General features: G+C 46.1%; 2 protein-coding genes and 1 long non-coding RNA gene across 4 annotated transcripts in view; 2 read left to right on the forward strand and 1 right to left on the reverse strand.

Moving 5' to 3' along the window:
• The window catches only part of Sag (S-antigen visual arrestin), a 38,302-nt gene extending 32,446 nt beyond the window's left edge, over positions 1 to 5,856 (forward strand). Inside the window, exons 13-15 of the mRNA XM_032901571.1 lie at positions 2,639 to 2,694; positions 4,952 to 4,961; positions 5,613 to 5,856. Of these exons, the coding sequence (XP_032757462.1) occupies positions 2,639 to 2,694; positions 4,952 to 4,961; positions 5,613 to 5,721 (175 nt within the window). The 3' untranslated portion in view covers positions 5,722 to 5,856. The remainder of the gene's footprint in view (positions 1 to 2,638; positions 2,695 to 4,951; positions 4,962 to 5,612) is intronic.
• A 3,651-nt stretch (positions 5,857 to 9,507) lies between these two features.
• On the reverse strand, positions 9,508 to 15,073 carry LOC116899614. Its single transcript, XR_004387746.1, has 3 exons — positions 14,751 to 15,073; positions 14,604 to 14,660; positions 9,508 to 9,774 (listed from the first exon to the last, which is right to left on the reverse strand). It is a non-coding gene; the product is annotated as an uncharacterized LOC116899614 (long non-coding RNA).
• Positions 14,081 to 25,721, forward strand: part of Dgkd (diacylglycerol kinase delta) — an 86,485-nt gene continuing 74,844 nt past the window's right edge. For both annotated transcript variants that reach the window (XM_032901572.1, XM_032901574.1), the window contains exon 1: positions 14,081 to 14,252. In XM_032901572.1, coding sequence (XP_032757463.1) covers positions 14,097 to 14,252 — 156 coding nt within the window. In that variant the 5' untranslated portion in view covers positions 14,081 to 14,096. The remainder of the gene's footprint in view (positions 14,253 to 25,721) is intronic.

The raw sequence follows: 25,721 nt of genomic DNA on the forward strand, positions 1-25,721 counted from the left end.
TGGTTCCCAGCAGACACTTGAATTATTGCTACCTTTTGGTAAATGTGAATAGTGACAGATGTCTTTTGAACCATGCACAAAGAACCAATAAGTTTGGAAATATCTGAGCCGAGCACTTACCTGTCATTGTTCTTTGCCTGGGTTCTTATCACCTACTGCCATCGCTGGGGCCTACCGGGCACACTGGCTGATTAGCATCTCTGTGATGTGGAGAGTTGGAATGTTGCAGGTCTGGAGCTGAATCATTCAGGCCTCTCTTTTGCCCTTAATAGCCATTTACTGCCCACCTCTGTGTTTCATCTGACATTTCATGTAGACCTGGCCTGTACCTGGGTCACTGTAAGCAGGTCAGTGCTGGGTAGGCTGCAGGGGTCCTGGGATACAGGGCATAGTGTGTTATCTCATCCCCTCTCTCTGGATTTCCCTTTGACTCATCTTTCTGACACCTTTTCTTCCTTGTTTCCTCCCTCCCTCTCTCCTTTCCTTCCTTCCTTCCTTCCTTCCTTCCTTCCTTCCTTCCTCCCTCCCTCCCTCCCTCCCTCCTTCCTTCCTTCCTCCTTCCTTTCTTTCTTTTTTTAAAGATTTATTATTTATTATGTATATGAGGACACTGTCTTTCTCTTCAGACACACCAGAAGAGGGCATCAGATCCCATTACAGATGGTTGTGAGCCACCATGTGGTTGCTGGGATTTGAACTCAGGACCTCTGGAAGAGCAGTCAGTGTTTTTAACCACTGAGCCATCTCTCCAGCCCCCTTTCTTTCTTTTTAATTTAATTTTTTTTAATTCACTTTACATCCCACTCACTGTTCTCCTCCTGGTCACCCCATCTGCAATCTTTCCCCCATCCCCCTTCTCCTTTGGGTGGGTGAGGGCCCTCTGGGAATCTCCCCCCACCCACCTTTCCTTTCTTCTTCTCGTATAAATTCTAATGTGTCCCAAAGCATTTTGGTACTAGAGATGTGATAGACTCTACCTTGCCTCTTTTGCAAGAGATGGGTGTGCCCAGCCTTGTACCAGCCTCACAGAGCTTTTTTAAATTATTATGACTTGAGGGATTAAGAGATTTATTTTCCCTCGTGGAAACGTGAGTGTAAAGAGAGGAATGTCTGTGGCACAGCACAGGTTGAGGTTAACCCTGCCTGCTTCAGTTTCTCCCTGACAGAATGACGTCTGAAGCATAGTCTAGCTTTCCAGACTGTGTCTGACTACCATGCCCTTCCAGAGTAGCCATCCGTGTTGTAGAATTTGGCTCTAGACCCGTAAATTGTTCTAAGATTCTGTGAAGTGGGTGAAGAGGCCACTCCCTAAGGCTGCACATGGTAGACAATAGCTGGGAGAGTTTGTGTAGGCATAAAAAGGAGGCGCCCTGTGCTTTTGTGAAGTGGATGGAAGGAGCTTTCACTACCTGACTTCCTGCTGGGGCTTAATCTAAGGAGTCCAGTGCTGAGAATCACAGAGTACCTCAGCCACCTGCAGCCTCTGCCCCCGCGCCTTAAGGGCCAGAGCTGCAGGTGGAGGGTGTGACCACTGACACCCACAGCAGCAGTATCACGGACAGTGGTTTGCAGAGGTGACCGCTGGGTCCACTGCCTCTGGGCTGCTGCCTAGGGTGAGGAGGGCTGGGATACTGAGCTTCTAGTTTGGTTTCCATATACTACAGTAACTCTTTGCTTATTATAATCATCATCATCATCATCATTTTTAAGTTATTATTTATTTATTTTAATTATTTACCTGCAAGCATGTCTATGTACCACATATGTGCCTGGTGTCCACAGAGACCAGAAGAATGTGGTTGTTCCTATGGAACTGGAGGTGCAGATGACTTGTAAACTTCCTTGTGGGTGCTGGGAATCAAGGCCAGGGCCTCTGGAAGAGCAGCCAATGCTCTTAGTATCCAGCCCCTCACATAAACATTTAAATTGTATTCAAATGTGTCCTTGCTGCAGTGAATACTTTTTTTAAGATCTACTTTACTTTAAGGCGTCTGTACATGGATGCAATTACTTTGTGACGTCCAGAAGTGGGTGTTGGATCCCCTGGAGTTGGAATTACAGGCAGTTGTGAACTGCCCTATGTGGGCGTTAGGAACTGAACCAGGGTTGTCTTAGTCGGGGTTCTACTGCTGTGAGGAGACACCATACCAAGGCAACTCTTATAAGGACAACATTTAGTTGGGGCTGGCTTACAGGTTCAGAGGTCCAGTCCTTTATCATCTTGGCAGCATGCAGGCAGACATGGCTCTCTAAGAGCGGAGGGTTCTGCATCTTGACCCAGCTCCATGCGTAGCTTTTTATAACCAGCCTTCTTGTAGGAGTTCGCCTCTTCTCTTCCCACGGTGTCACATCATTACCGCTAGGATCCAGAGAGCTAAAAGCACTGGCTGCCTCGGCCACGCCTGAGTGAAGTTCCTGGACCACATTCCAGGGAATACATTTCAAATTCCTGCCTGACCACTTCCTGAAGTCTGTTTTTGTTTTGAGTCTCTGAATGAATCTTTTTGGAGATTCTCTGCGGCCCCAGATTTGTGCTGTGTAATCTGTAACCTGTGTGTGTGTGTGTGTGTGTGTGTGTGTGTGTGTGTGTGTGTGTGTGTGTGTGTATGCACCACCAGCCTGTATTTTTTTTTTCTAGTGAAGTGGCTACTGAGGTGCCGTTCCGTCTGATGCACCCGCAGCCTGAGGACCCAGGTCAGTCATTCCCACTGTCTAGGATGCCTCTCATCCACTTACCACCGGCAGATTTATTCATTTATTCCTGGTTTCCCTTGACTATCTGTCTGAGCCTGGGTGTCATCCACAGGATGACCACCAGATCAGCCTAGACAAGAGAGCTAGTCACCTACTCTGTCCTGGGCCTGCTTACCTCCTATTTGTATGTGAAGGGTGTAGCATTCCTACCCTCTGTTGGGTGTAGATGACCTAGTGAGATTTTTATCAGTGACCCTGTCAGTACACAAGTTCTGCTATCCACAGACCTCAGTTGAGATTGAGGGAGATGATGTAAGGGACAAATCCTCTGAAGAGCCCGAGGCTTGGCTTTGTGTAGAAACAGAAGGCCTCTCTTCTGAAGTGTCGACAGGCATTTAAAAGGTGCTCTGTAGTTTTGAAAGGAGTGATAGTGACGAGATTACAGAAAACACTAGAAAGAGGTCAGCCTCATTTCCTACCACCTCCGGTCCATTTGATGATCTGCCCGCTGACTCTCATGTGGATGTTAAACGAAGCAATCACAGCCCATATCTGTGACACACTGAGGCTCCATCATCGTCCCTACAAAGATGTGAACGGAATGTAGTATGAGCTCAAAGAGGTTCTGAGAAAAAGTTAAATGAAGGTAGGTGTGCTGGCATGCCTGTAATCCCAGTGCTCAGCAGCCTGAGGCGGGAGGATGGCTAGTTTGAGGTGAGCCTAGACTATAACGGCAAGACTATTAGAAAATAATTTCTCCAAGTATCTTTACCAACTATTTTAGATTTCAACTTTGCCAAAAGCCAGTCTAGTCATACATTTTGCTCGTTTATATTCATCTGATTTAAATGCTAATTTAAGCATTTATTTGGGACTAATCAGGATGGTAATCCAGGGAAACGCAGATTCAAGCAGTCTTTTTTTTTTTTTTTTTTTGAGACATCCTTGGCTGCCCTGGAACTCCCTATATAGACCAGGCTAGCCCCAAACCAGGAGCTCTACCTGCCTCTGCCTCACAAGTGCTGGGATTTCTTGAAAACAATCTCTTCAATATCTCTTTCTTTTCTTTCTTCCTTCTTTCCTTTCTTTTTCTTTCAAGGAATGAATATAGCATCTCACATGTAAGGCAAATGTTCTGCTACTGAACTTCATTCCCAGCCAATAATAATAATTAATAATAATAATAATAATAATAATGATAATAATAATTTTTTCATGGTGTGAGATTCATCTGAATCTGATGTTCTGGTTCCTCCCAAGAAATTGAAAATACAGTTGGGCTGTTTTCTGGAATTTTCAGTAGAGGTGACTTACTTTGGAAGAAGTGGAGTTTTTCTCCCTCCCTTCTCTGGGTATTTTCAGTCATTATGGACCTTACATTAGACAACTCCAACTCCTCATGTGTGTGTGTGTGTGTGTGTGTGTGTGTGTGCGTGTGTCTGAGTGTCTGTGCTTTCTGCCTTCCATCTTACCTGCCTGCTTCCTGGAGCCCTGAGTCTAGGTTGGTTAGCTTCTAGGCAGAGAGTGCAGTCATTATTTGGGGCCCCTGGGAACCAGAACTGAGACAATCTGTTCCCAGTATGTGCTATAGAGTGCTGCCTGGCTTTTATTGTTCCTTTTCAGTTGTGGGTTGCCATTCTAGTGGTCTACTCAACAGAATAAAATTCTAAGCTATCCTTTGCCAGGAGAAGTTTTATTTTATTTTAAAATTTCACTGTAACAAGGGTTGAATCTAAGGCCTGGAATGTCCAGGCAAGTTCTCTACCACTGAGTTATCTCCCCAGCCTTCTTTTTGTTGTTTTGAGATAGAGCCATGGTGGCACAGGCTTGCCATTTCAGCTCCCGGGGTAAGGTGGGGGTGGGTGCTGAGCAAGAACATTGTGAGTTCAAAGCCTGTCCCAAAATTTATACCAAAAAAAAAAAAAAAAAAGTTGAGAGGACTGAAGTTCAAAGGTCATCCTCGGCTATATAATGAGTTTGAAGTTAACATGGGATACAAGACACTCATTTAAAAAATTAATTGGAGCTGGAGAGATGGCTCAGCGGTTAAGAGCACTGACTGCTCTTCCAGAGGTCCTGAGTTCAGTTCCCAGCAACCACATGGTAGCTCACAACTATATGTAATAGGATCTGATGCCCTCTTCTGGTGTGTCTGAAGACAGCGATAGTGTACTCATACATGTAAAATAAATAAATAAATCTTAAAAAATTAATTGAATTTCCCCTCTCTATTCTCTCTCCTCTTCTGGGCTTACAGCAAAAGAAAGGTAAGAAAGGAAGCTTCTCTGGGGTTTCCTATGTTTTATGGAAGCTTCTCTGGGGTCTCCTGTGTTTTGTGGAAGCTTCTCTGGGGTCTCCTGTGTTTTGTGGAAGCTTCTCTGGGGTCTCCTGTGTTTTGTGACCCCCTTTTCTCACAGAACTCCTGTCAGAATGTTTGTGCGGAGTCCTTCTATCTTCGTCTGTAAGAACTTAGATGTGCACACATAGCTTTGTTGGATGTGTCTTTTGTTCTGTGGGTTCTGTCACTTTTTCTCTCGCATTTATTTGTTAAAGAGCTTTTAAGTACAGTTTTAGCTAGGGGTGACGGGTTGCCTTTAATCCAGGAACATGGGAGGCTGGGGCAGGAGAATCACTGCAATTTCCAAGCCTGGGCTATAGAATGAAACTCTGTCAGAAAAACAAAAAGAAAAAACTGAAAGAAAACAAAACCCCTAAAAAAAGGCCTGAAGAGAAAGGCATGGTCCTCTTCTATCCAGGGATTGACAATGACAAGGACCCTGTTCCACCCTGAAGAATGAGCACATTCATCTTGGATTGGTTCCTTTACTACCGAAAGATCAGTAGTCTTGTTCCATTCAGGATTTAATCCTCAGCTTCCCAGAGTAAGAACACTGACTGACATGTCTGTTTTCTTCTAGTGTCCAGGATGAAAATCTGGTTTTTGAAGAGTTTGCTCGACAAAATCTGAAAGATACTGGAGAGAATACAGAAGGGAAGAAAGATGAGGATGCAGGCCAGGATGAGTGAAGACTTAGCCTTGATGCCTAGAAACTGCTTGTAGTCCTGGTTGCCTTGTGGGAAACCCCTGGTAACCTTTCAGAGTTATGCTAAATACGAAAGCTCGAGCATTCTTCCCAGAAATAAAGTCTGTGGGTCCTCCCATCATGTGTCAGGCTGTATGGCTGGGGCACTGGGCTGTTGTCACTGATACAGAGCCTGATGCCTTTAGGGTCTCTGGAGACTGAGAGTGAGGGCAACATCTAGAAGAGAGGGCAGGCTTTCACAGAATAACTCGGCGCTACTGTGCTCTCCAGTTTTTGGGGTGGGGGGTGGGGAGGTCAAGGATTTTCAGCCAAGTTTCTCCGGATACACATGGAGTGGTAAGTTTAGTTCCTGACCAATCCTAGTTACAGGGCCCTTTCAGAGGCTCCTGAGTTAATAGGGCAGAAAACAAGTAAGGACAAAAATCCCCTCATGACTCCCCTTTGGGGTCCAATCCCTTCTTGGCTTTCGGTTGCCGACCAAGGTTTTTCTATTTAACACAAGCATCAAACCAGATTTGGTTAATAAAGGTGGGCAGAACAGAAAAAGGGATCTGTCCCTGGGGTGTCCAGAAAACTGAACTAAACTGAGGAAGAACCCGGGCTGCCATGCTCAGTGTGACTAGAAGCTATGATCCTGGGAACTCAGCTCAGAAGCTGGGGCTGGCACCCAGCAAGCCTCTGTACCTCTGCTATCTGTGCTCTGGATAGCACATCTAAGAAAAGAGAATCTGACGAGCCCAGCATTGGCTTGGTGGACCAACATCTCCTGACCAGCAGTGGTCAGGCCTGGCAACAGGTTTATCCCAACAGATGGACTTCATGATCATACTGTTATTATGGAGAGGAAGAGTGGGAAGGACCAGAGAAGGGGAAAGGAGGCCAACAGGGGCTCTTTCAGGCCCTGTCAACCAGAAGGCCATTCCTGGCCATAGTGTCCAGCATTCTATATTGTACCAAACGGTTCTCTTGATATCCGTGGAAGGGGCCTGTGTGTGCACTGGGGTATGGGGGAAAGATGGGATGGAGAGGCAGCTCTCATCCATGGTCAGGGAGTGGGCAGGAAGAGTGGTAGAGATTTCTGTATAGTTCAACCTACTCACTAGTGGCAGGCTGTATGCATGTACAAAATACGTTCCTAACTGTTGTGACCAAATACCTAACAAGAGTAACTGAAGGAAGTAAGGTTTTATTTTAGAATATGATTTGAGGCAACAGAGTCCACTGCGATTTGGGGAGCATGAAGAAGCTGCATCTGTGGTCAGAGAGGAACAGATGCTGGTACTCAGCCTGCTTTCCCCTGTTTGTTTCAGGGTAACTCCCCTTCCCTTGGTTAAACCTCCTCAGAAATGCCTTCATAGACATACCTGCAGGTGTTTCCTAGGTGGTTCTAAAACTGTGAAAGTTGATGGTGAACTTTCAGGCTGCCGTGTGCCGCCACGCTCCATGCTCTGGATTTTGATGTGAAGGCAAAGCTGGGAGCCTTACCCTGGGTCCCACACAGACAAGGCAAGGCTTGGACCTGTGTGCTGACTTTGAGTTCCCTAGTACTGGGAGAGGTGAGAACTCATTTATGAAGCTATGAAAATGGTAATATACATAGAAAATTGTGGGTTGGTGGGGGTAGACACAGCCTATCCCCCAAGCTGGGGTTAGGGGATAGGGTGCTGTCATGGTGCCCAGGCAAAGGGATGGCATGCTTTTGGGGAATGCAGTACTTCCTCACGGTTTCTTTCCCCTGCCTTTTGTCCAGGCAATCTGCACTGGTTAGCTCCTGGTGGGTGGAGCTCCCTGCCAGCCAAGGAGGCTGGGGATTCTGCCTAGTAGCTCCTGGTGAGAGAACCATCCTGTTGGTTCCTGCATTGCTTGACCCCAGGACATCCTAAGTCAGAGTGGACATTAATAGGCCTGACCTGTGGAGCAGTGTGGGCAAGAGAGCCAGGAGGGAAGGGCCAAAGCCCGAGCTCTGGAGACTCAAGGTCAGAACAGCTCTTGCCCTCCCAAGTTATTTCGGTGCTAAAACATCCAAAACAGACTTCCAGGTGCTGGTTTGTTTATATACTGCAGCTGCAGAGGGAGTGGGGGCAGGAAAAAAGCAGCCAGCTGTCCCAGCAAGACTGTGTGTGTGTGTGTGTGTGTGTGTGTGTGTGTGTGTGTGTGTGTGTGTGTGTGAGAGAGAGAGAGAGAGACAGACAGACAGAGACAGACAGACAGACAGAGACAGACAGAGAGAAACAGAGACAGAGACAGAGAGAGACAGAGAGAGGAGTGTGAGAGAGAGACAGAGACAGAGAGAAGAGTGTGTGTGTGTGTGTGTGTGTGTGCGCGCACACACATGCACATGTGTGTGATTGGCTCTGCTGTATGTATGTGTGTGTCACTGACTGTTCTTTGTATGTTGTTGTTACGGGCTCTGCTCAGCCTTCTTATACATTTCTTTGCTGGCTTGCAGAAACCTCAGAAGGCAGGAGATCTGAGAGCAGGCTGAATGTGTGGCTGAGTTTTGGGGTTAGGTGCAATGTAAAAAACAAAACAACAAAACCCAACCAAACCAAAAACCGGGTCAAGGAGCAGAACGTGTTACACAAACAAAGGAGCATTTGGGACAAGGTTGGAAGAACCTGGTGGCAAGTGCCTTTACCCACTACATCATCCGGTCAGCTCTAAGACAGTTGTTTGGTTTTAAGATTCACATTTCTGTGTGCATGTAAGTGTGTATGTATGGCTATATACTTGTCATATGTGTGTGGGAATCAGGACGACTTTCGGGAACCCCTTCTCTCTGGGGTCGTGGGGATCAAACTCACCGTTGTGAGGTTTGGCAGGCAGTGCCAACTGAGCTATCTCACCAGCCCAGTGGGAGAGCCTAGGAAAAAGCTGTGCATCCAGCAACCACAGGTCTGGAAAAGCAAGGATTCCTGCCATTTATTAAATGCCTGCCTTATGCCAGGCACCTCCCACATGACTCCAGTTGCTCCAACAGCAGGCACTACCACCCATTTATTTGGAGAGAAACTGTAGTTCAGAGAGATTAGATAGGAGAGTTTAGAGGGTCAGAGAGGATAGCAGAGCCTTTATGAGTAAACAATGGCTGCCCTTTAGTTCTTTGAAAATGTTACTGACACAATTGCCATTCACTTGTAGTTGTAAGATAAGACAGCCTTCATGGGCTTTACGGAGTGGTCTCCTTTTACAAAGCTATAGAAGTTCAATATTGCAGACAAGTGCTTACCATGGTGTCATTCCCTATCTGGTTTGGGTCACCCCAGTTCTCATTTTTTTTTTTTCACACACAAACTCCTTTTGGAGCTGTCAGATTTCCTGCTCTTTTGACAGGTTTTATCCCCTGATTTCCCATTAACTTCATAGGCTGGATAGTAGCAGATCGCAGCCGTGGGTGGGGCATGTACGGGTGGAAGTCAAGCACATCTGGAAGTGTGTGTGTGTGTACGTGTATGTGTGTGTGTGTGTGTGTGTGTGTGTGTGTGTGTGCGTGCATGCACACATGTGTTCTTTTGGTTGTCACAAATGTCCAGGAGCCCAGGGAATCTCTCTGTCACACCCAGTGAGAAGCTGTCCTGCTTCATGGAGAGTGAGGGTCATCCCAGGCTTTCCAGATGGAAGCATGCATTTCATTCTTTCTGACAAGATTGGTCCTCTTCTTTTTTTTTTTTTTTTGGTTTTTTTTTTTCGAGCTGGGGACCAACAGGGCCTTGCGCTTCCTAGGCAAGCGCTCTACCACTGAGCTAAATCCCCAACCCTGATTGGTCCTCTTCTTTGCATGTCACTGAGACGGATGTGGCTGGATGTGGGGTGTGTTATTACTGCCACCTTGGTGTGCCCTCCAGGTGGGGTGAACTTGTGGTGCAGCAGCTTGTCATTAGACATGATTCACTGTGTGACTCACTCAGGGAAAGAGGCACCGGAGGGAATGCATTTCTCCTAGCCGGTCTTGGGGGAGTTGATGGCTCCAGTCCTTTCTGAGATCTCCAAGGGAACCACACTGTGGGTTTAGCAGGGAACAAAAGGGCTTCTTCACCTGTCAAAAAAAAAAAAAAATCACACCCAAGTTAGGTCTCTCTGCCTTTAGAGCCTAATGTACTTCTTTTCAAGCCAAATGCCCTTCTCCTAAGCACATTTTATTTCAAATAGTTTTAGATTTACAGAAGAGCACTGAAGAACCCACACTGTTCCCCCTATTATTAATATCTTACATCAGAGCGGCTGCACCAAACGAAGTGGCATCGACACATTATTATTAAACTAAACACATACTCTGTTCAGATTTCCTTACCCAATGGCCCTTCCCTGTTCCAAGATCATGTCTGGGATCCATGTGACACAGTCAACCTGTCTCCTTAGGCTCTTTGGCTGTGAAAATCTCCAGGGCTTTTTCCTAATCGCAGCTACTTATCCGTCCTCCCATCTGTCCACGATTTCTCCCTGCTAACTGCCACTGCTGTCATGTTCTTACCCATGGCTCTGGTTTCCAAAAACCATAAGGTCCGGAGCTCAGATGTACCTTGGGCTTCTAGCAGGTGCAGTAAACACACCTGGCACCTCAAGCCAAACCACTTATTTCTTCCTTGAATCGGTGCTTTTGCTGACGACACCGCTATCCCCAGGAAGCAGATTCTTGATTCCCTTTTGCACTATGAGCAGTCGGTCATCTTCCTCCCTCTGCTTTCTGTGCGTTATCCCTGTCTCTAATCCCTTGGAGCTAGCCTTGTCAGCATTGCCTAGAGCGGTTGCAAGCTCTTCCTAATGCCTTCCCTGCCTCTAATCCGTTTCTAATCCAGGGCATAATTCTCAATCCAGGCGCTTGAGGTGCTTGGCTTTCCATCCCCTCCTCCTCTTTGTCTTCCTTCTCTCAGTTGGGATGGGGTCTAGCTCATAGTCCAGGATGACCCTCAAACTTGTGGAGCCTCCTGCCCCAGCTTCCGCCTGCGTTAATGACCTCACCTTAACATAGTTTCCTTCGTTTGTTTTATTCCTTTTTTTCTTTTTATATAGTTTCCTTTTTATTCATTTATTTTTTACCTTTTTATTAATTCTTTGTGAGTTTCATGTTATGCACCCCAGTCCCACTCATCTCCTGGAGGTCCCCTGTCCCGTTGCCCTTGCAACAACTGCCCACTCCTCTCCCAAATAAAACAAGTACAAACAGTAACAAAATCAAAGCATAGAAAACATCTCATTGTGGAAAGCTGTATGTAGTATGTCAGTGTGTCCTAGAGTATGTCCCTCTGTCCCCACTTGTTCACTTGCAAAAATGTTCATTGCAATGAGTCATTACAGGTCTGGTTCAAGATCTTTGGCTTCTGTGACACCATCAATATTAGATCCTCATCAGGACTCCTCCTGGTTATCCTGTTGTTGTCTGATGTCATGGAGATCCTGCAGCTTTGGAACAGCAGGACTGGCACTCACACATGTCACCTACTTTCAGATGATATAGATTTTGGGGTGGGACAATTCAGAATCCCAGATCTGGGCCTGGGTGGTAGCAGAGCTGGTCAGCCCGTCACTGGCTGTCCCTTATCCGCATTCCCAGGGCCAGCTCTGCAGCGCTGTTCCATCAGGGGTGAGCTCACCTGCACTTACATCTCCAGAGCCAGCTCCTCTGTGCTTCCCAGTCAAGGTGTGGGAGCTACTCTCCCAAGTGCTGCAGTCTGTGAGGGGCCGGGCCAGCTCTCCTGCTCTCACACCCCTCAGGGCTGTCTCACCATGCCTTTGTCAGCAGAGTTGGCTCCACTTTTTATTTTCTCCTATTTTTATATACTGTCCTTTTTAAAAAAAAATGCACTTTACAATTGAAAATTTTATTTAGAGTGTGTGAATGGGTGTGTGTGCCATGCACGTGTGTGTAGGTCAGAGAACAACTTGTGGTAGTTTTTTTGTTGCTGTTGTTGTTTTATTTTGTTTTTATTTCCACCGTCTGAGTTGTAGGGATGGAGCTCAAGTCATCGTCCTTGACAGTGAGCACCTTTCCTTGCTAAGACATCTCACTGACCCCACAATTATTTTCTTTTTCTTTTTTCTTTTTTTTCGGAGCTGGGGACCAAACCCAGGGCCTTGCGCTTGCTAGGTAAGCGCTCTACCACTGAGCTAAATCCCCAACCCCACAATTACCTTTCAAAGGCCCACTCTTTAAATACAAATACAGTCACATTCTGAGGGCCTTGAAGTCAAGACTTCAATACTGATTTATGGGGAAACTTCCTTCCGCTACATATTCTTTGCCTTTCTGCCCATGTTCTATTTAGGAACTTCCCTCAGGCCTCGGCTTCCTGGGAGGCCAACCCAGCAGTACTCAGATGGAGGAGATCAGTTGGTCTGAGTTCACACTTTGCCTCCCTGGCATACTTAGGGGAGTGATACCTGAGACTTCCACCGTTAGGGGCTGCTTCCTATCGGTTCTGCGGGGGTGTGGCTGAGGGGTGTGGCTGAAGGGCCTGTATTTCATCGTGCATGCACAGGGGCTCTATATGGGCAGTTGTTCCTATCAAGAGCTATAGAACTTGCCTGTGCTAAAAGTACATACACAAGGGCTAGAAAGATGGCTCAGCAGTTAAGAGCACTGACTGCTCTTCCAGAGGTCCTAAGTTTAATTCCCAGCAGCCACATGGTGGCTTGCAACCATCCGTAATGGGATCCAATGCCCTCTTCTGGTGTGTCTGAAGACAGCCACAGTGTACTCACAAAAATGAAATAAATCTTAAAAAGAACAAGAAGTACATACATTATGATAGCTGTCAAGCCATACGAGGCTATTCAGTGCTGCGAATGTGACTAGTGTCACTGAGGAACTGAAATTTTTGTTGTTTTCTTTGAGAAAGGATCTCCTCTGTGTAGCCCTGGCTGTCCTGGAACTGACTCTGTAGACCAGGCTGGCCTCGAACTCAGAGATCTGCCTGGCTCTGCCTCCTGAATGCTGGGCCACCACTAAAGCCATGAGCCACCACTGCCCAGCTTGGTTCTTGTTTTGTTTTTGTTTTTGTTTTTTCTTAAACTAAATGTCATTCTTTAGCCTAGGCTGGTTTTAAGACTAGTGCTAGTTAATAGGCATTTAAATATAAGTACTTGTATGTATGAAGCCAGTGGCTTCAGCACAAGGGGGAGTGCCCTGGTTCACCCAGGGGTCTCAGATCTTTTCCATAACATTGGGGCTGGTCATGCTCTGTGCTGGCTGGGAGGCCAGGATCCTAGCCTCATCTTTGTGCCGGATGAAGAACTTCCCATGGTTCCTGGTGGTATCTGACTTGTATTTCCTCTAGAAAGAGTTGCCCAGTGTATGAGGCCCAAAGCTTGCTGACTGGTGGGTAAGACAGAGGTCCCTGGTCTCCAGCAGCAGCATCTGAAAGGGTGAAGGGATAGCTAGACAGACCTCTGCTGACTTGCCTCGTACAGCAGGGCACAGTAGGAGGGGAGCACATTCTTCTGGTTGGCACCAAGTCCTTTTCCACCTCAATGTGCCAAAAAACCCACCCCAGATGGAAGCCACTCCTTTTCAAACTGCATAGAGTCCTCCTTTGGCTCAGTGTAGAGTTCATTCTGCTCACTCTGTCTCGCTAGTACCCCATCACTCCCTTCTGAATCTCTCAGTTCCCTTATTTATCTCTCAGCCCCACCCAGTAATTCAGAGTGGCTACTTGCCTCAATACTTCATAGATCCCTGCTTTGTGACCCAGCCAGGTTCAGCTACCTCCCTACAATGCGCCCCCTCCCCTCCCAAACCTGATTTCTTGCTGCCCTCAGGCCTCAGTAGAAAAAGCCAATCCCTAATCTGGTCCTTGAAGTCTCATTTGATCCCACAGCTCACTGGTTCCTGTCCTATTCTCATTTCCCTCCCTCTAAACCCCAGTTTCCTTTATTTTACTTTATTTTTCTTGCCTTTGGTCCTTCTCACAGATCAGACCTCTGCCTACAAACGGCCCCTCGGTTAGGGTCAAGTCCGGCTTACTTTCTTCATCTCTTCTTAACAGTGGCCTTAACAGAAGTTCTGTGTTTGCATGCAGGCATCCACTTGCAAACTGTTTCACCAATATAGTCCTGCGGCCTCTTAAAGGTCACTTATACTCGGGTGTGAGTGGGGGGAAAAGGTGTATTCAGAGATAAAAACCAGAAATTGTGTTCCAAGAAGAAAACGACAGAAGACATCAGAATGAAAGAGATGGGTCAGGCAAAAACAACCCAGCAAGAGCCCTGCAAGCCTGCGTCTGCCCCTATTGCTTACGGGGGCGCGGTGGGGTGGGGCGGCCGGCCTCTAGGCCCTGCCCGCCAGGCTCCGCCCCAGGCACTGGGCTCATCCCACCCCCGCCCCGCCCCGCCCCCCCGCGGCGCGCGCGCTGGCCGGGCAGCATGGCGGCGGCGGCGGGCGCCCCTCCGCCGGGTCCGCCTCAGCCACCTCCGCCGCCGCCGCCTGAGGAGTCGTCCGACAGCGAACCCGAGGCTGAGCCGGGCTCCCCGCAGAAGCTTATTCGTAAGGTGTCCACGTCGGGCCAGATCCGGCAGAAGGTGAGCCCGCGGCGTCGGCCGGGCGCGCGCCCCTCACGCCGCGGTCCCTGCCGAGGCCCGTGACCGTGTGCGAGCGGCCGCCCAGGCCCTGCCGGGCCCGAGGTCCCGCGGTCACTGCTACGGGGCCGAGCGCGCCGCGGCTTAACGGGCCGCGGGGACCGGGCCGCGGGGCTGGGGCTACGGGGACGTGTCTGTGGGGACTGGTCTCAGGTGGGCGCCGCCACTGAGGAGACTGAAGCCCGGCGTGCTGCTGGGGCCGCTGCGGGGACCGCTGCGGGGGCCGCAGGCGTGTGCTCCCCGAGGCCTGGGGGTCTGCACGTCTGAGTACCGGGTGCTGCTTCCCGCACTCACCTGTGTTAGACTCACCCTGGAGTGCCCACCCCGCTGTGGGGTCCTCACCCCTATGTCCTGAAAGGGAAGGGATGCGCGTGGAGTGGCCGCTTCTCCCTCCTTCCCTCCCTTCCACCCTTCCTCCTTGGGAAAGCCGGGACTCCTCACCCGCTGGGCACAGAACTCTCTCGGTGGAGAACTCCAGCCGCTCGGGATCCAGTGTAGAGACACACATGCCTTTTTGTTGTCTTTCCCTAAGAATAAAGTTGCACCCTTTGCTTTCCTTTTCTGGTTCCTTTTGAACACTGCGGATGGTTTCTTGCTGGAGTGATCCCTCCTTGTTGTTGGAAGGGCTTCCTCAGGCAGGTGGCTGGACAGGTGGTGGAGAGCAGGTTACCACCGTGGGGCAGCCCTGGCAGTTCCGGCTGGCACGGGCGGGCTTGCTCATCTTGCTGCAGTGCGCTTTTCCTCCGAGGCCAGTTAATTACCCTTTACTGGAAGAACCATTTCTTGTTTTATCATCTGTCAGCCTCTGTTACTTGCCCGGGGTTGTGGGTTGGGGTGTCATTTAGGTGCTGACGTGTTACATTTGTTGTGCGGTATCCAAGTCACTCAGCACACAGGACCTAACACCTGTGTTATTCTAGCTATAACAGTAACAGTCCCAGGGATGGTAGAGCGATTGTATATAATGGTTCTTCAATTTCTCTTGAGCTAGCTTTGCATACTTCACTTGGGTTTTATTTAGAGTTGGTGATAACCCAGTGAGTCCTCAGGATCCCTTTTTTGCGCTCTTATGGGTTGGAAACCGAAGTGGTTCAGTTAAGTGACGGGCCCAGGTGAGGCTCTCACTGATGGGAGGTAGTTTCTTCATTTAAGGGTTCCAGTTCAAGTAGGGCGAGGACCCCAGTACATGTTATGTTATAGTAAATGCTGTGTTTGAAAGTTTAGGCACACCGGAGAATGGTCAATGGTTCGTTCAGGTTGAGTGAAAGAGGCAGGACAGGTCAGTCAAGGCCAGATGTGAAGGCAGCCTGCAAGAGAGCACTTCCGAAAGTCATTCTAGGCATGGGAGCCATGAGCAGATGTTCCTCATGAACGTGTTTAAGGAGCCTTGATGCCCTCTCCTAGTGCTTGGTCCTTAAGATGGGTAGTGGTGTGAGGCAGATCAGATCCTGTGACTGAAGGAAATGCCGAGTGAAGGCCAAGATCACAGTGGAGAGGGTGGACTCCTCAGAGATCTCATTGAGTCCAGAATTTTATTGGTCAGGATGTGTCTCCCTGTCTTTCCTCTGGATGAAAACAATAGCTGCTATACCAGCTGTTCTCGTTGGTGGGGAGGGGGAGGTGAGTGACGGCTGTGGTGTTAAAAATACACCCGAGAACTTGCGTTCGGAATACATTCACATCTGCTGTACAGATAGCTCAAGGCTGGTTTTTCTTCTGGGTTGCTAGAGCTTAAGATGTGGGAAATAAGTTTACTGTGTGCTACTTTTGTAGCAGAGAGGTCATTCACAAAATTTTTCTGGTAATATGTGTGTGGCATATAATGCAAAATTCCAAATGGTGTGATCAGAATCCACTCTTAACTGTTTGACCAGAGGAGCTTAGTGCAGGGGCGCTGTGACACAGGTGCTGAAGAACAGAGAGGAAGCTGCAGGCAGTGAGGCAATTCAGAGATGAGGCAATACACAGGAAGCTGCTGCTACCACTGAGTGGAGGGACAAAGGTCAAAGGGAGAAGACCACATCAGACTCCGGGGACAGTGGGCTCCTCCAGAAACGAGCCCAGGAGTCTCATCTGGCAGAGAGAGCTCTGGGAGAGCAGAGCTGCTGCTACATATGTACTAGTCCTTTTCTGCCTGGGCATCCTGCAGACCTCCTCTGCAGTCTGGAGACACAGCAGAGTGGAGGACGGTCAGACAGAGGACCCACTGACCCAGGATCAGAGCTGTGTGTATGGCAGGTTTTCAAAAACATTAATCTACTGTAACCTTTAGCCCTCTTAATTTAGGAGAGAATTGCTAGTGGTCCTCTGATTTTAGTGTGCAGACACATCTCCCTGGGGATCCTATTAAGTCCCTGATGCTGGTTGAGGAGGACTGGGTGGGGTCTTAGTATATTTTTAACAGGCTCCAAAGTTGATGCTGCTCTCTAGGAAGCATGCTTTGAGAAGCAAGACTAGGGTGATCCTGTAGAGAAAGAAACCTCATCAAGCTCCATGTACATCTTCTGGTCACAAGAAGTTCTGAAAGTTTTTCTCTGTCTCCCCTGCAAATCAGATGTATGTAGTAGACTTGGGGTGGCCATTTATGACATGTTTGATTGGCATCTTTTTCCTAGTTTGTTTGAATTCTTTGCAGTTGAAACTGCCCCCAGCAAACACATGGCTTCACTTGTGTCTTTCGACCACAGAACACAGTAATGACATAGTTAGGGTAGAAAGAGAAACAACAAATGCAGCAGGCAGAGCGGTAAGCACATCAGCACTTTGGACTGTATTGTAAAATTTGCGTAAAGTGCAGTGTAACTCTTTGAAGTTATTAAGATAGAATTTTGTTAATACGTTTTTTAATAGTTAACTTTTTTTTTGATTTGAGTATAGAAATGTATTTCTTTTTTTCTTTTTCAGTTTTCTTTTTGAGACTGGGTTTCTCTGTGTAGCCCCAACTGTCCTGGAACTCATTTTATAAGCCAGACTGGCCTCAACTCAGAGATCTGCCTGCCTTTACCTCCCAAACGTTGGGATAAAAGTCATGAGCCACCACACCCTGAAGAAATGTTTATACTTTTGATTTCAAATGTAAAGCATTTTTTTCCCTTTGTGAAAGTAACAGAAAGTAAGTAAAGGGGTCAAGTTTTATTTTTATTTTACTGTTTGAAGGGAGATGGTTTCATGTAGTTCAGGCTAGTCTTGAACTTGCTATGTAGTTGAGGATGTCCCTGAACTTCTGATCCATTTGTCCTACCTGAGTATATGCTACATGCCCCACCACTCCTACTTTTTTTTTTTTTTTTTGACTGTCCTAAGTTGTTTATTGGATATGAATTTCACTCCTACTTTTTGCTGTTCTGAAAATTGAATTCAGGGCCTCAATGCTAGATAAATTGTCTACCAGCTGAGCTATTTGAAAAGCTCAGGTTTATGAAACACAGCTCTGGCTGGGGAAGTAGCCCAGTGGTTAGTGCTTCCCTAGCATGGATGAAGCCAGTGTAGGGGGGCATGCCCGTGACCCCAGCTGGAGATAGGAGTAGGAGAATCAGGAGTTTAGGGTCCCCTTTAGAAATTCCCTGTCTCAAAAAATAAAAGAAAATAAAAATAAAAGAAAAAGGGTCTATAATTCACATGCCATTTGATTTCCTCATGTAAGTAATGGTTCACCTGGGCATAGTGGCATTTGTAATCCCAGGTGGTCTGGAGGCTGAGGCAGGAGAGTATGCAATAGCCTGGGCTATATTAACAGGATCTGGTCTTAGAAAACAAAACAAAGACTGCACAGTTGGGTGGCTTTTGGCATGTTCACAGTTGTGCAAGCGTCACACAGCCAATTTTAGAACTTTTTCATCACTGGTTCCTCTCAGCTCCCTCAACCTTAGGCAAACTGCTCATGTAATTTCTGTCGCTATGCCTGCCCATGCTGATTACTTTTTAGAACTGGAGTCATTTAGTATGCTTGCTGTCTTTTGTGTTGTTTCTTTTTTTTTTTTTTTTTTTTTCCCCCGGAGCTGGGGACTGAACCCAGGGCCTTTCATTTGCTAGGCAAGTGCTCTACCACTGAGCTAAATCCCCAACCCCTTGTGTTGTTTCTTTTATTAAGCATATTTAAATTTAAAAAAGTTATTAGCATGTAAAGTGACAGGTTTCATTGGAATACTCACATATTCATTAAAGTATCATACTTACATTCAGTATATTTTCAGGATGCCTCCAAGTTATATTGTGTGTCAATACCACATTCCTTTTTATTATTTAGTATTCTGCAGTAGAAATAGGCATCATTTTATACATTTATCAGTTTATGGATATTGAGATTACTTCTGCCTTTTGGCCTTTCAAATAACACTCGTGTGAACATTTGTGTACATGTTTGAATAGACATGTCTTCCTTTCTCGTAGGTATATACATAGGAGAGTAGAGTTGTTGAACTTTAGGAAACACTGTTAAGGTTTCGAGGACCTGCTAGGCTGTCTCCTGAGTGTGCAGTGTGTGAGGAGGCTGCAGGCCTCTGCATCCTTGCTCATCTTTACTGTCTGCTTTTTTTTTTTTTTTTTTTAAAGATTTATTTATTTATTATATATAAGTACACTGATACACCAGAAGAGGGCATTGGATCTCTTTTACAGATGGTTGTGAGCCACCATGTGGTTGCTGGGAATTGAACTCATGACCTCTGGAAGAGCAGACTGGTGCTCTTAACCACTGAGCCATCTCTCCAGCCCTACTGTCTTTTTTACTATAGCTCATCTATAGGTGTGAAGTGCTATGAGATTGTTTTCCCCTTCCTTCTTTTTCTTTTTCCCTGTGTTAAGTAAGAGATGAAGCCAGATCCTCATGTGGGTTAAGCAAGTGCTGTACCATTGAGCTACACTTACAGCCCCTATAAATGTTCAAATTTTGCACAGAACTTACTATATTATAATGTCACATATGTGGGGGTCCTCTCCCTACTAGACCAGTAACCCTAGCTGGAGAAACTGCCTCCCATCAAAAGAATCCTCACCAAGGTTCAAACCCAGAAGTAATAGCTGCCATCCCAGCTCCTCTGGTTGGTCTTAGCAGGGGCTCCAGGTCTTGGCGTGCTAAGTGTTGTGCCAGGCACTTGGTGCTTTCTTCAACAGCAGTGACTTTCAGAGAGGCTAGGCAGGAGTCCAGACAGAAACCGGCAGGTTAACAAGAAGAGGGGATATTACTGAGGCTAGGGTGCTTTGAGAAGACATCAGGACTCTGAGACTCACCTGAGAGCTGCCAAAGACTGCTTGAGGACTGCTTGACAAAGTGTGAGAAGAGAGATCAGAGGGGAGTGGAGAGACTGATTGAGCCACATTGGTGAGTGCAGTGCTAAGTGGCATTGTCTGATGTGGCTAGACTCTGGAGAAGACCATGGCCCTTGATGAATGTGAATGGGACACTGGGATTGCATTTGCCTTTGGAATTAGTACTGGGGTCTGTAGTGGGCATAGTGTCTTCCTCAAATCTGATCTGGCCCAAACCTCACATATGACCTTATAGAATGTTAGCTAAGGATCTTGAATTCAGGGTGAACTCTGATGTCTGGTATCTTTTTAAGAGGAACTTTGGACCCAAAGACTCAGAGGAAAAAGTAATGTATAAACAGCTGGGTACAGGGGCCAGCAAGATGGCTCAGCAAATAAAGCCCTTGCTGTGTAAGCCTGGCAACCTGTTTGATTTCTAGAACCCACCTAAAGGTTGAAGCAAAAAACTAATTTTACAGGATTGTCCTCTGACTTCCACACATGTACCCTTCCCCCCTTAAACAGACAAATAAATAATTGGGAAACAAGACAAAATAGCTGGATACTGTCTCAGTGATAAACTCCACAGTGCCTAGGGAGCTAGAGGAGCCATGCCTGGAATTGCTTTCAGGCCTAGCTTCCTGCACTGTGACAATACATTTCCCATGATTTTAGCCTTGTAGGGTATAGGGCTTTGTTCCAGAGGTCCAGGATGTTAGCACAGGGTATAGGACTGAATGCGGGGCTTGGGGGACTGACCTTTGTTGTGGGGTGCTTCTGGAGGGCTGAAGTGTCAGGCTTGGTCAAAAGGCAGGAGTCCTGGGTGAACTCTCCCATTTAGGTTAGGACCCTCAAAAGCCACTTGTAAGGAATATTGTGAAGCAAAAATAACACTATGGAAAGCCTGTTTGAAACCATCATAGTCCCATGAAGTCAAAGCCATGCTAGAATGCCAGGTCTGAGGTTCCTCAGAGAAGCACTTCCAGGATGTGCACAAGTCAGTTTTTAAACACACAGTAAAAAGGTTATACACAGGGAGGCAAGGCTCCTGAGGTAAAACCAACAGTCATAGGCTAGAGAGATAGCTCAGCAGTTAACACATTCTGTTCTTGAAGAAAAGACTCAGTTCCTAGCAATCATGTTGGGCAGCTCCAACTGTCTTTAAGTCCAGCTCCAGGGATTGTGGGCCTCTGCACACATGTGCACAAACCTATACAGATGTGAGTGCACACACTTAAAAATAACCAAACTAGGGGGCTGGAGAGATGGCTCAGTAGTTAAGAGCACTGACTGCTCTTCCAGAGGTCCTGAATTCAATTCCCAGTATCCACATGGTGGCTCACAACCATCTGTAATGAGATCTGATGCCCTCTTCTGGTGTGTCTGAAGACAGCTATCATGTACTTATATATAATAAATACTTAAGTCTTAAAAAATAATCAAACTAAATCTTAAATCCAAAACAACCAACCATCAAGGCCGATGGACATTTTCTTTAAAACAGTTATACTTGTTATGTTCAAGCAGACATGTTAAAAGACCATGAGAATTTTGGCAGACAACCTGAAATTATATACAAGAACCAAATGCATATTATTTTTTTTTAAAAAAAGATTTATTTGTTTTTATTTATATAAGTACATTGTAGTTGTCTTCAGACACACCAGAAGAGTGCATTGGATCCCATTATAGTGAGCCACTATGTGGGGAATTGAACTCAGGACCTCTGGAAGAGCAGCCAGTGCTCTTAACCACAGAGCCATCTCTCCAGCCCCCAAATGCAGATTCTAAGACTGAAACTGGAGATGGCTCACAGAGCCATCTTCAAGGTCCAGTTCAAATCCCCCATGGTGGCTAACAAATCTGTACTGAGATCTGATTCCTGGTATGTCTGAAGACAGACAATGTACTCATATATAATAAATGAATAAATAAAATATTTTAAAAAAAAAAGACTGAAGATTGTGTTAAACAAAACTAAGCAAACAATGGAAGAGTAGACATAATGTAAAACTGTAATACAAAAGAAATAGCCACAAGGAAGCCTGAGGACATGAAGAATGGAAATATATGGGGCTGGCGAGATAGCTAAGAGGGAAAAGGAGCTTGCCACCAAGCTCAGTGACCTGAATTCAATCCCCAATCCTACATTGTGAACCGAGAGAACCCATTCCAGAAAGTTGTCCTCTAACTTCCACATGCATATCACAGCACAAGCTTCCCCTCCAAATAAATATATAATATGGTTAAAAATAAGTATATAAATATAATTTAAAAAGGGAAACATCTGAAGAAGGTCTGACTTGTGTTTGACTGTCATGAGAGGAGACAGACTTGAGCAGAAACAGGACTTGAAGGGTAACTGTTGAAACTATCCTGTAGCCAATAGAAGGCACTGTCCACATGAAAGACACACACACAGGGTACTCCTAATAGTGGTGAAAGCTGTAGTGATCAGAAATCAGTGTTAGAGAGAAACCTCTCCAGAGAGCGAGTGTCAAGCTAATAGCAGTGTTCTTAACAAAAACCTCAGGACCCAGAAGTCAGTTGAAATTTAAGTACTGGAAGAAGCTGAATCCATGGTTCTTTATGAAGCAAATCCATTCCCAGCAATGAGCTAGCCCCCCCTAGTACTATGCACCCAAGTAAACAGTGTTTTTGAAGAAGCAAACATTAAAGGATTGTATGTTTGCTTTATCTAAAGGGAAATGATCTCAAGTAAAAGGTTAGAATTGTTGGAAGGGGTGAAGAGCAATGTGTAGGGTGTTTGTGTGGAAAAGACCAGGTGGTTCTTGGCTGTGGGTCTTAACTCTGACTTTGGGTTTTAAAAACATATAGAATTAAACACAGTAATGTCAGAAAGTCAGAAAGGTAAACTGTAGAACTGTTCTTTTAAAAAAAGTTAAAGATTGTTGAACCAGCTATTGATAGGAGTCCTAATCTGTGTAGTAGCTCTAGAGTAGCCATGGCTGTGTGGGGCTGTGTGTAAGTCAAGGACTGGGAAGTGATATAATGAGCAAACAGAAAGTCGGGAGTCTAAAGTCCCAGTGTGTCTGATCACTTGTGTTGGATGTGAGCAGGAGGAACACAGCACAGAAGCCATAAGTACTCTCGCCTAGTATATGTGAAGAAGCCCAGGGTCCGAGTCCAGCACCACATAACTGTCAGTGGACTTAAGTTCCAGCTAAGAGAGAGTATGTAAACAAAGTTAATCTAAGCTATTTATGTAAATGTCACATTTAAAACACAGATGTAAAGTGATGGAAAATAAAGGAATGGAGAAAGTAATGTAAAGACTAACTGAAAAATTGATGTATTAGCTTTAATAGCCAATAAAGTAGGCCAAGGCCAACATTATCCTATATAAAGATATTATACTGATAAATGAGTTTATAAAAGGTTTCAATAATTAAAAGTTTGTAAGACACTTATAAGTACCTAATAATACAACTTAAGGCTGTATAAAAGAAAAATTAACACAAATATAATAGGAATCTCAAATATCCACAATCTGGTGGCACCCATAGCAGTCCCAGGGGAGGTAGAGGGAGGAGGGCCAGAAGTTCACTCTCACCCTCTGCTGCTTGATGAGTTTGAGGCTAGTCTGGGATACTTGAGACCTTGTTTGAAATTAACATCATTAGCAACACTCCTCTCTTCCTCCCCAAGTCATAGCAGGATTTACTTTTTGAGGAAGTGTCATGTAGCTCTTGTTGGCCTCAGATTCACAGCAGTCCTACTGCCTCAGCCTCCAGAGTGCTGGGATTACAGGTGTGTGTATCACTGTACACGGCTTCATAGTGGAGTGGTTTAATGTATGTGTCTCAGGGGCTATTAGGACAAAGCCGACCAGGAAAGAGTGTATGAATGTAGCAGAATAAACAACATGGCACATGGATAGACAATGATACCTAATAATCACAGACAGAATGTATAGACACACTAGTCAAAATTCCTCATGTGCTGCTACAAGGGAAGTTTCAGCAGTGTTCACAAGAATGCAACAGAGTATGTTTTCTGATAGCAGTGGAATTAAATAAGACAGGTATTAATACAAAGAAATCCTGAGAGTGTATCTGGAGATGTAAGAGTTTCTAAGTAATTTATGGGTCCAAGAAGACTAGAAATACTTTTTGAGTTGAATGATAGCAGTATATATATATATATATATATATATATATATATATATATATATATATATATATGTATCTGTAGTTCCAACACTCAGGAGCCTGAGGCAGGAGGGTGAGTTTGAGGACAGATGGGACTACAGATCGAAACCCTTACTTTAAAAACAGAGTCTCAACTAACTAACAACCAACCAACCTAACAAAAACCCCAAACCAACTCAACCAGCCAACCAGCCAACCAAGCAAGCACAACATTGATAGCATGTAGCTGGAGTCAGATCTGGAGGAAAATTCCCATGAATCACCATGGACACTAGAAGGAAGACATGTTAGAAATCCCTGAGATTTAAGGAGCAACACATTGAATACAGAGAAAATGGAACAGCTGTGTAAAGGAGGAGGAGGAGGCCAGGGAAGGGAAGGGGAAAGGAGAGGGGAGGAGGCTGATACAGAGGAGTAGTGCTGTGGCAGCATGGCAGGAGGGAGCTGAGGAAGTCAGCAGAGTGTAGTTACAGGCACCGGGCTAAGGAGGCTGGAGAGCTGTGTTGGAGGCACAGTAAGAGGTGAGAAGTCTGATAATAGGATCCAGATTAACAAAACGACTCTAGCTGTGCCATGGTTGCTGGAAAGGATGCTGCCAATCCCCAGGGAGGGATGATGGCAGCTTGTGACGGGGCAGATGGAGTTAGCTGGGTTGGGGGGGGGGCTCTGCTGGCTTGGTATGGTTCTGGGGAAGAGGATGTTGATGACTTTTAATGAGGCATGGGGACCTTTTCTGAGGCAAATGCCATGAGTGAATATGGACCAGCTTGGGGATTTTGCTCTGATCACCTCCAGCCCTGTGTACTATCCTGGATTAAGCTTTCCCTTCCTCTCCACCCAGCCCCATATCACCATGTGGCAGCTATAAGTGTGGTTTATCCCAGCCTACAAACAAGTGTGATACTGGATTTGGCTGCTCAGCCAGGAGGAGGGGCAGGGAAGAAAGGTGGGGAGAGGAGGAGAGGCGCCTAGTGAAGGCTGGGGAAGGTAAGTGACTTGGTCTGTGGGCCATCCTGAACACCTCAGCAGACATCTTGAAACACACCATAGCTTTCCCTCTCACACATCAAGTCTTTTTACTGAAACATGGTAACACACTAACCTCAGACACCCAGATAATTTTTACATTTCCCTGATTGAACCCGTGTGTTTTATGCACGTCCCTCCTCCCCCACCCCCATGACAGTAAAGGCTGAAGAGGTAAGGGCAGCTATCTTGTCAGAGCTCTGTCTGATTGCTTCCTTATGGGTTTTTTCACATTTCCTGTAACCTGGAAGTGAGAGGTCTCAGAGACTCCTTAATATTTGGACTGGCATTTGGGGAACCTTTGAGTATGAGAAGCTCTGAACTCTGGTAGCCCAGCTGAAGCTGTCTGTCATCTAGTCTCTTGGGAGGTCATCACTAGATGTTTTCATGGAGATGTGGGGTCCTTTGCAAATTAGCAGTTCTCTAAGTGGTGCTTCCTAGGCATTGTACAAATGTCATTTCCCAGCCTTTACACAGCAGTTTTTAGCTTTTAAGTGCATCTGAGTGTGTAAAATGGAGAGTCCTCTGTCCTGTCACTTACTCTACATTGGTGGTGTTGTTGCCTCCCCCAACTCCTCTTTTAGTAGAGCCTCACCATACATGCAGTCTAGGCTGGCCTCAAACTTGAGGTCCTTCTGCTTTAGCGTCCTAAATGTTAGGAGTATTGGCATGTGACATCTGCCCAGTCATGGGTTTTGTTTTAAAATTTTATTAATTTTTGATTTTGAGACCGGTTCTCATTGTATAGCTCTGGCTAGTCTGGAACTCACTAACATAGACCAAGCTGACTTCAAACTCACAGAGATCTGCTTGTCACTGTCTCCTGAGGACTGAGATCAAAGGTGTGCACCACCATACCTAGCTGTTTTTTATTTAGAAATTTTACTTATCATTTTGTGTATGTGTATACATGCTTGTGTATGAGTTAGAAGATGACTTTCACACACACACATTTGCTGCACCAAAG

This window comes from Rattus rattus, chromosome 4 (assembly GCF_011064425.1).
Source record: "Rattus rattus isolate New Zealand chromosome 4, Rrattus_CSIRO_v1, whole genome shotgun sequence".
Classification (NCBI taxonomy): Eukaryota; Metazoa; Chordata; class Mammalia; order Rodentia; family Muridae; genus Rattus; species Rattus rattus.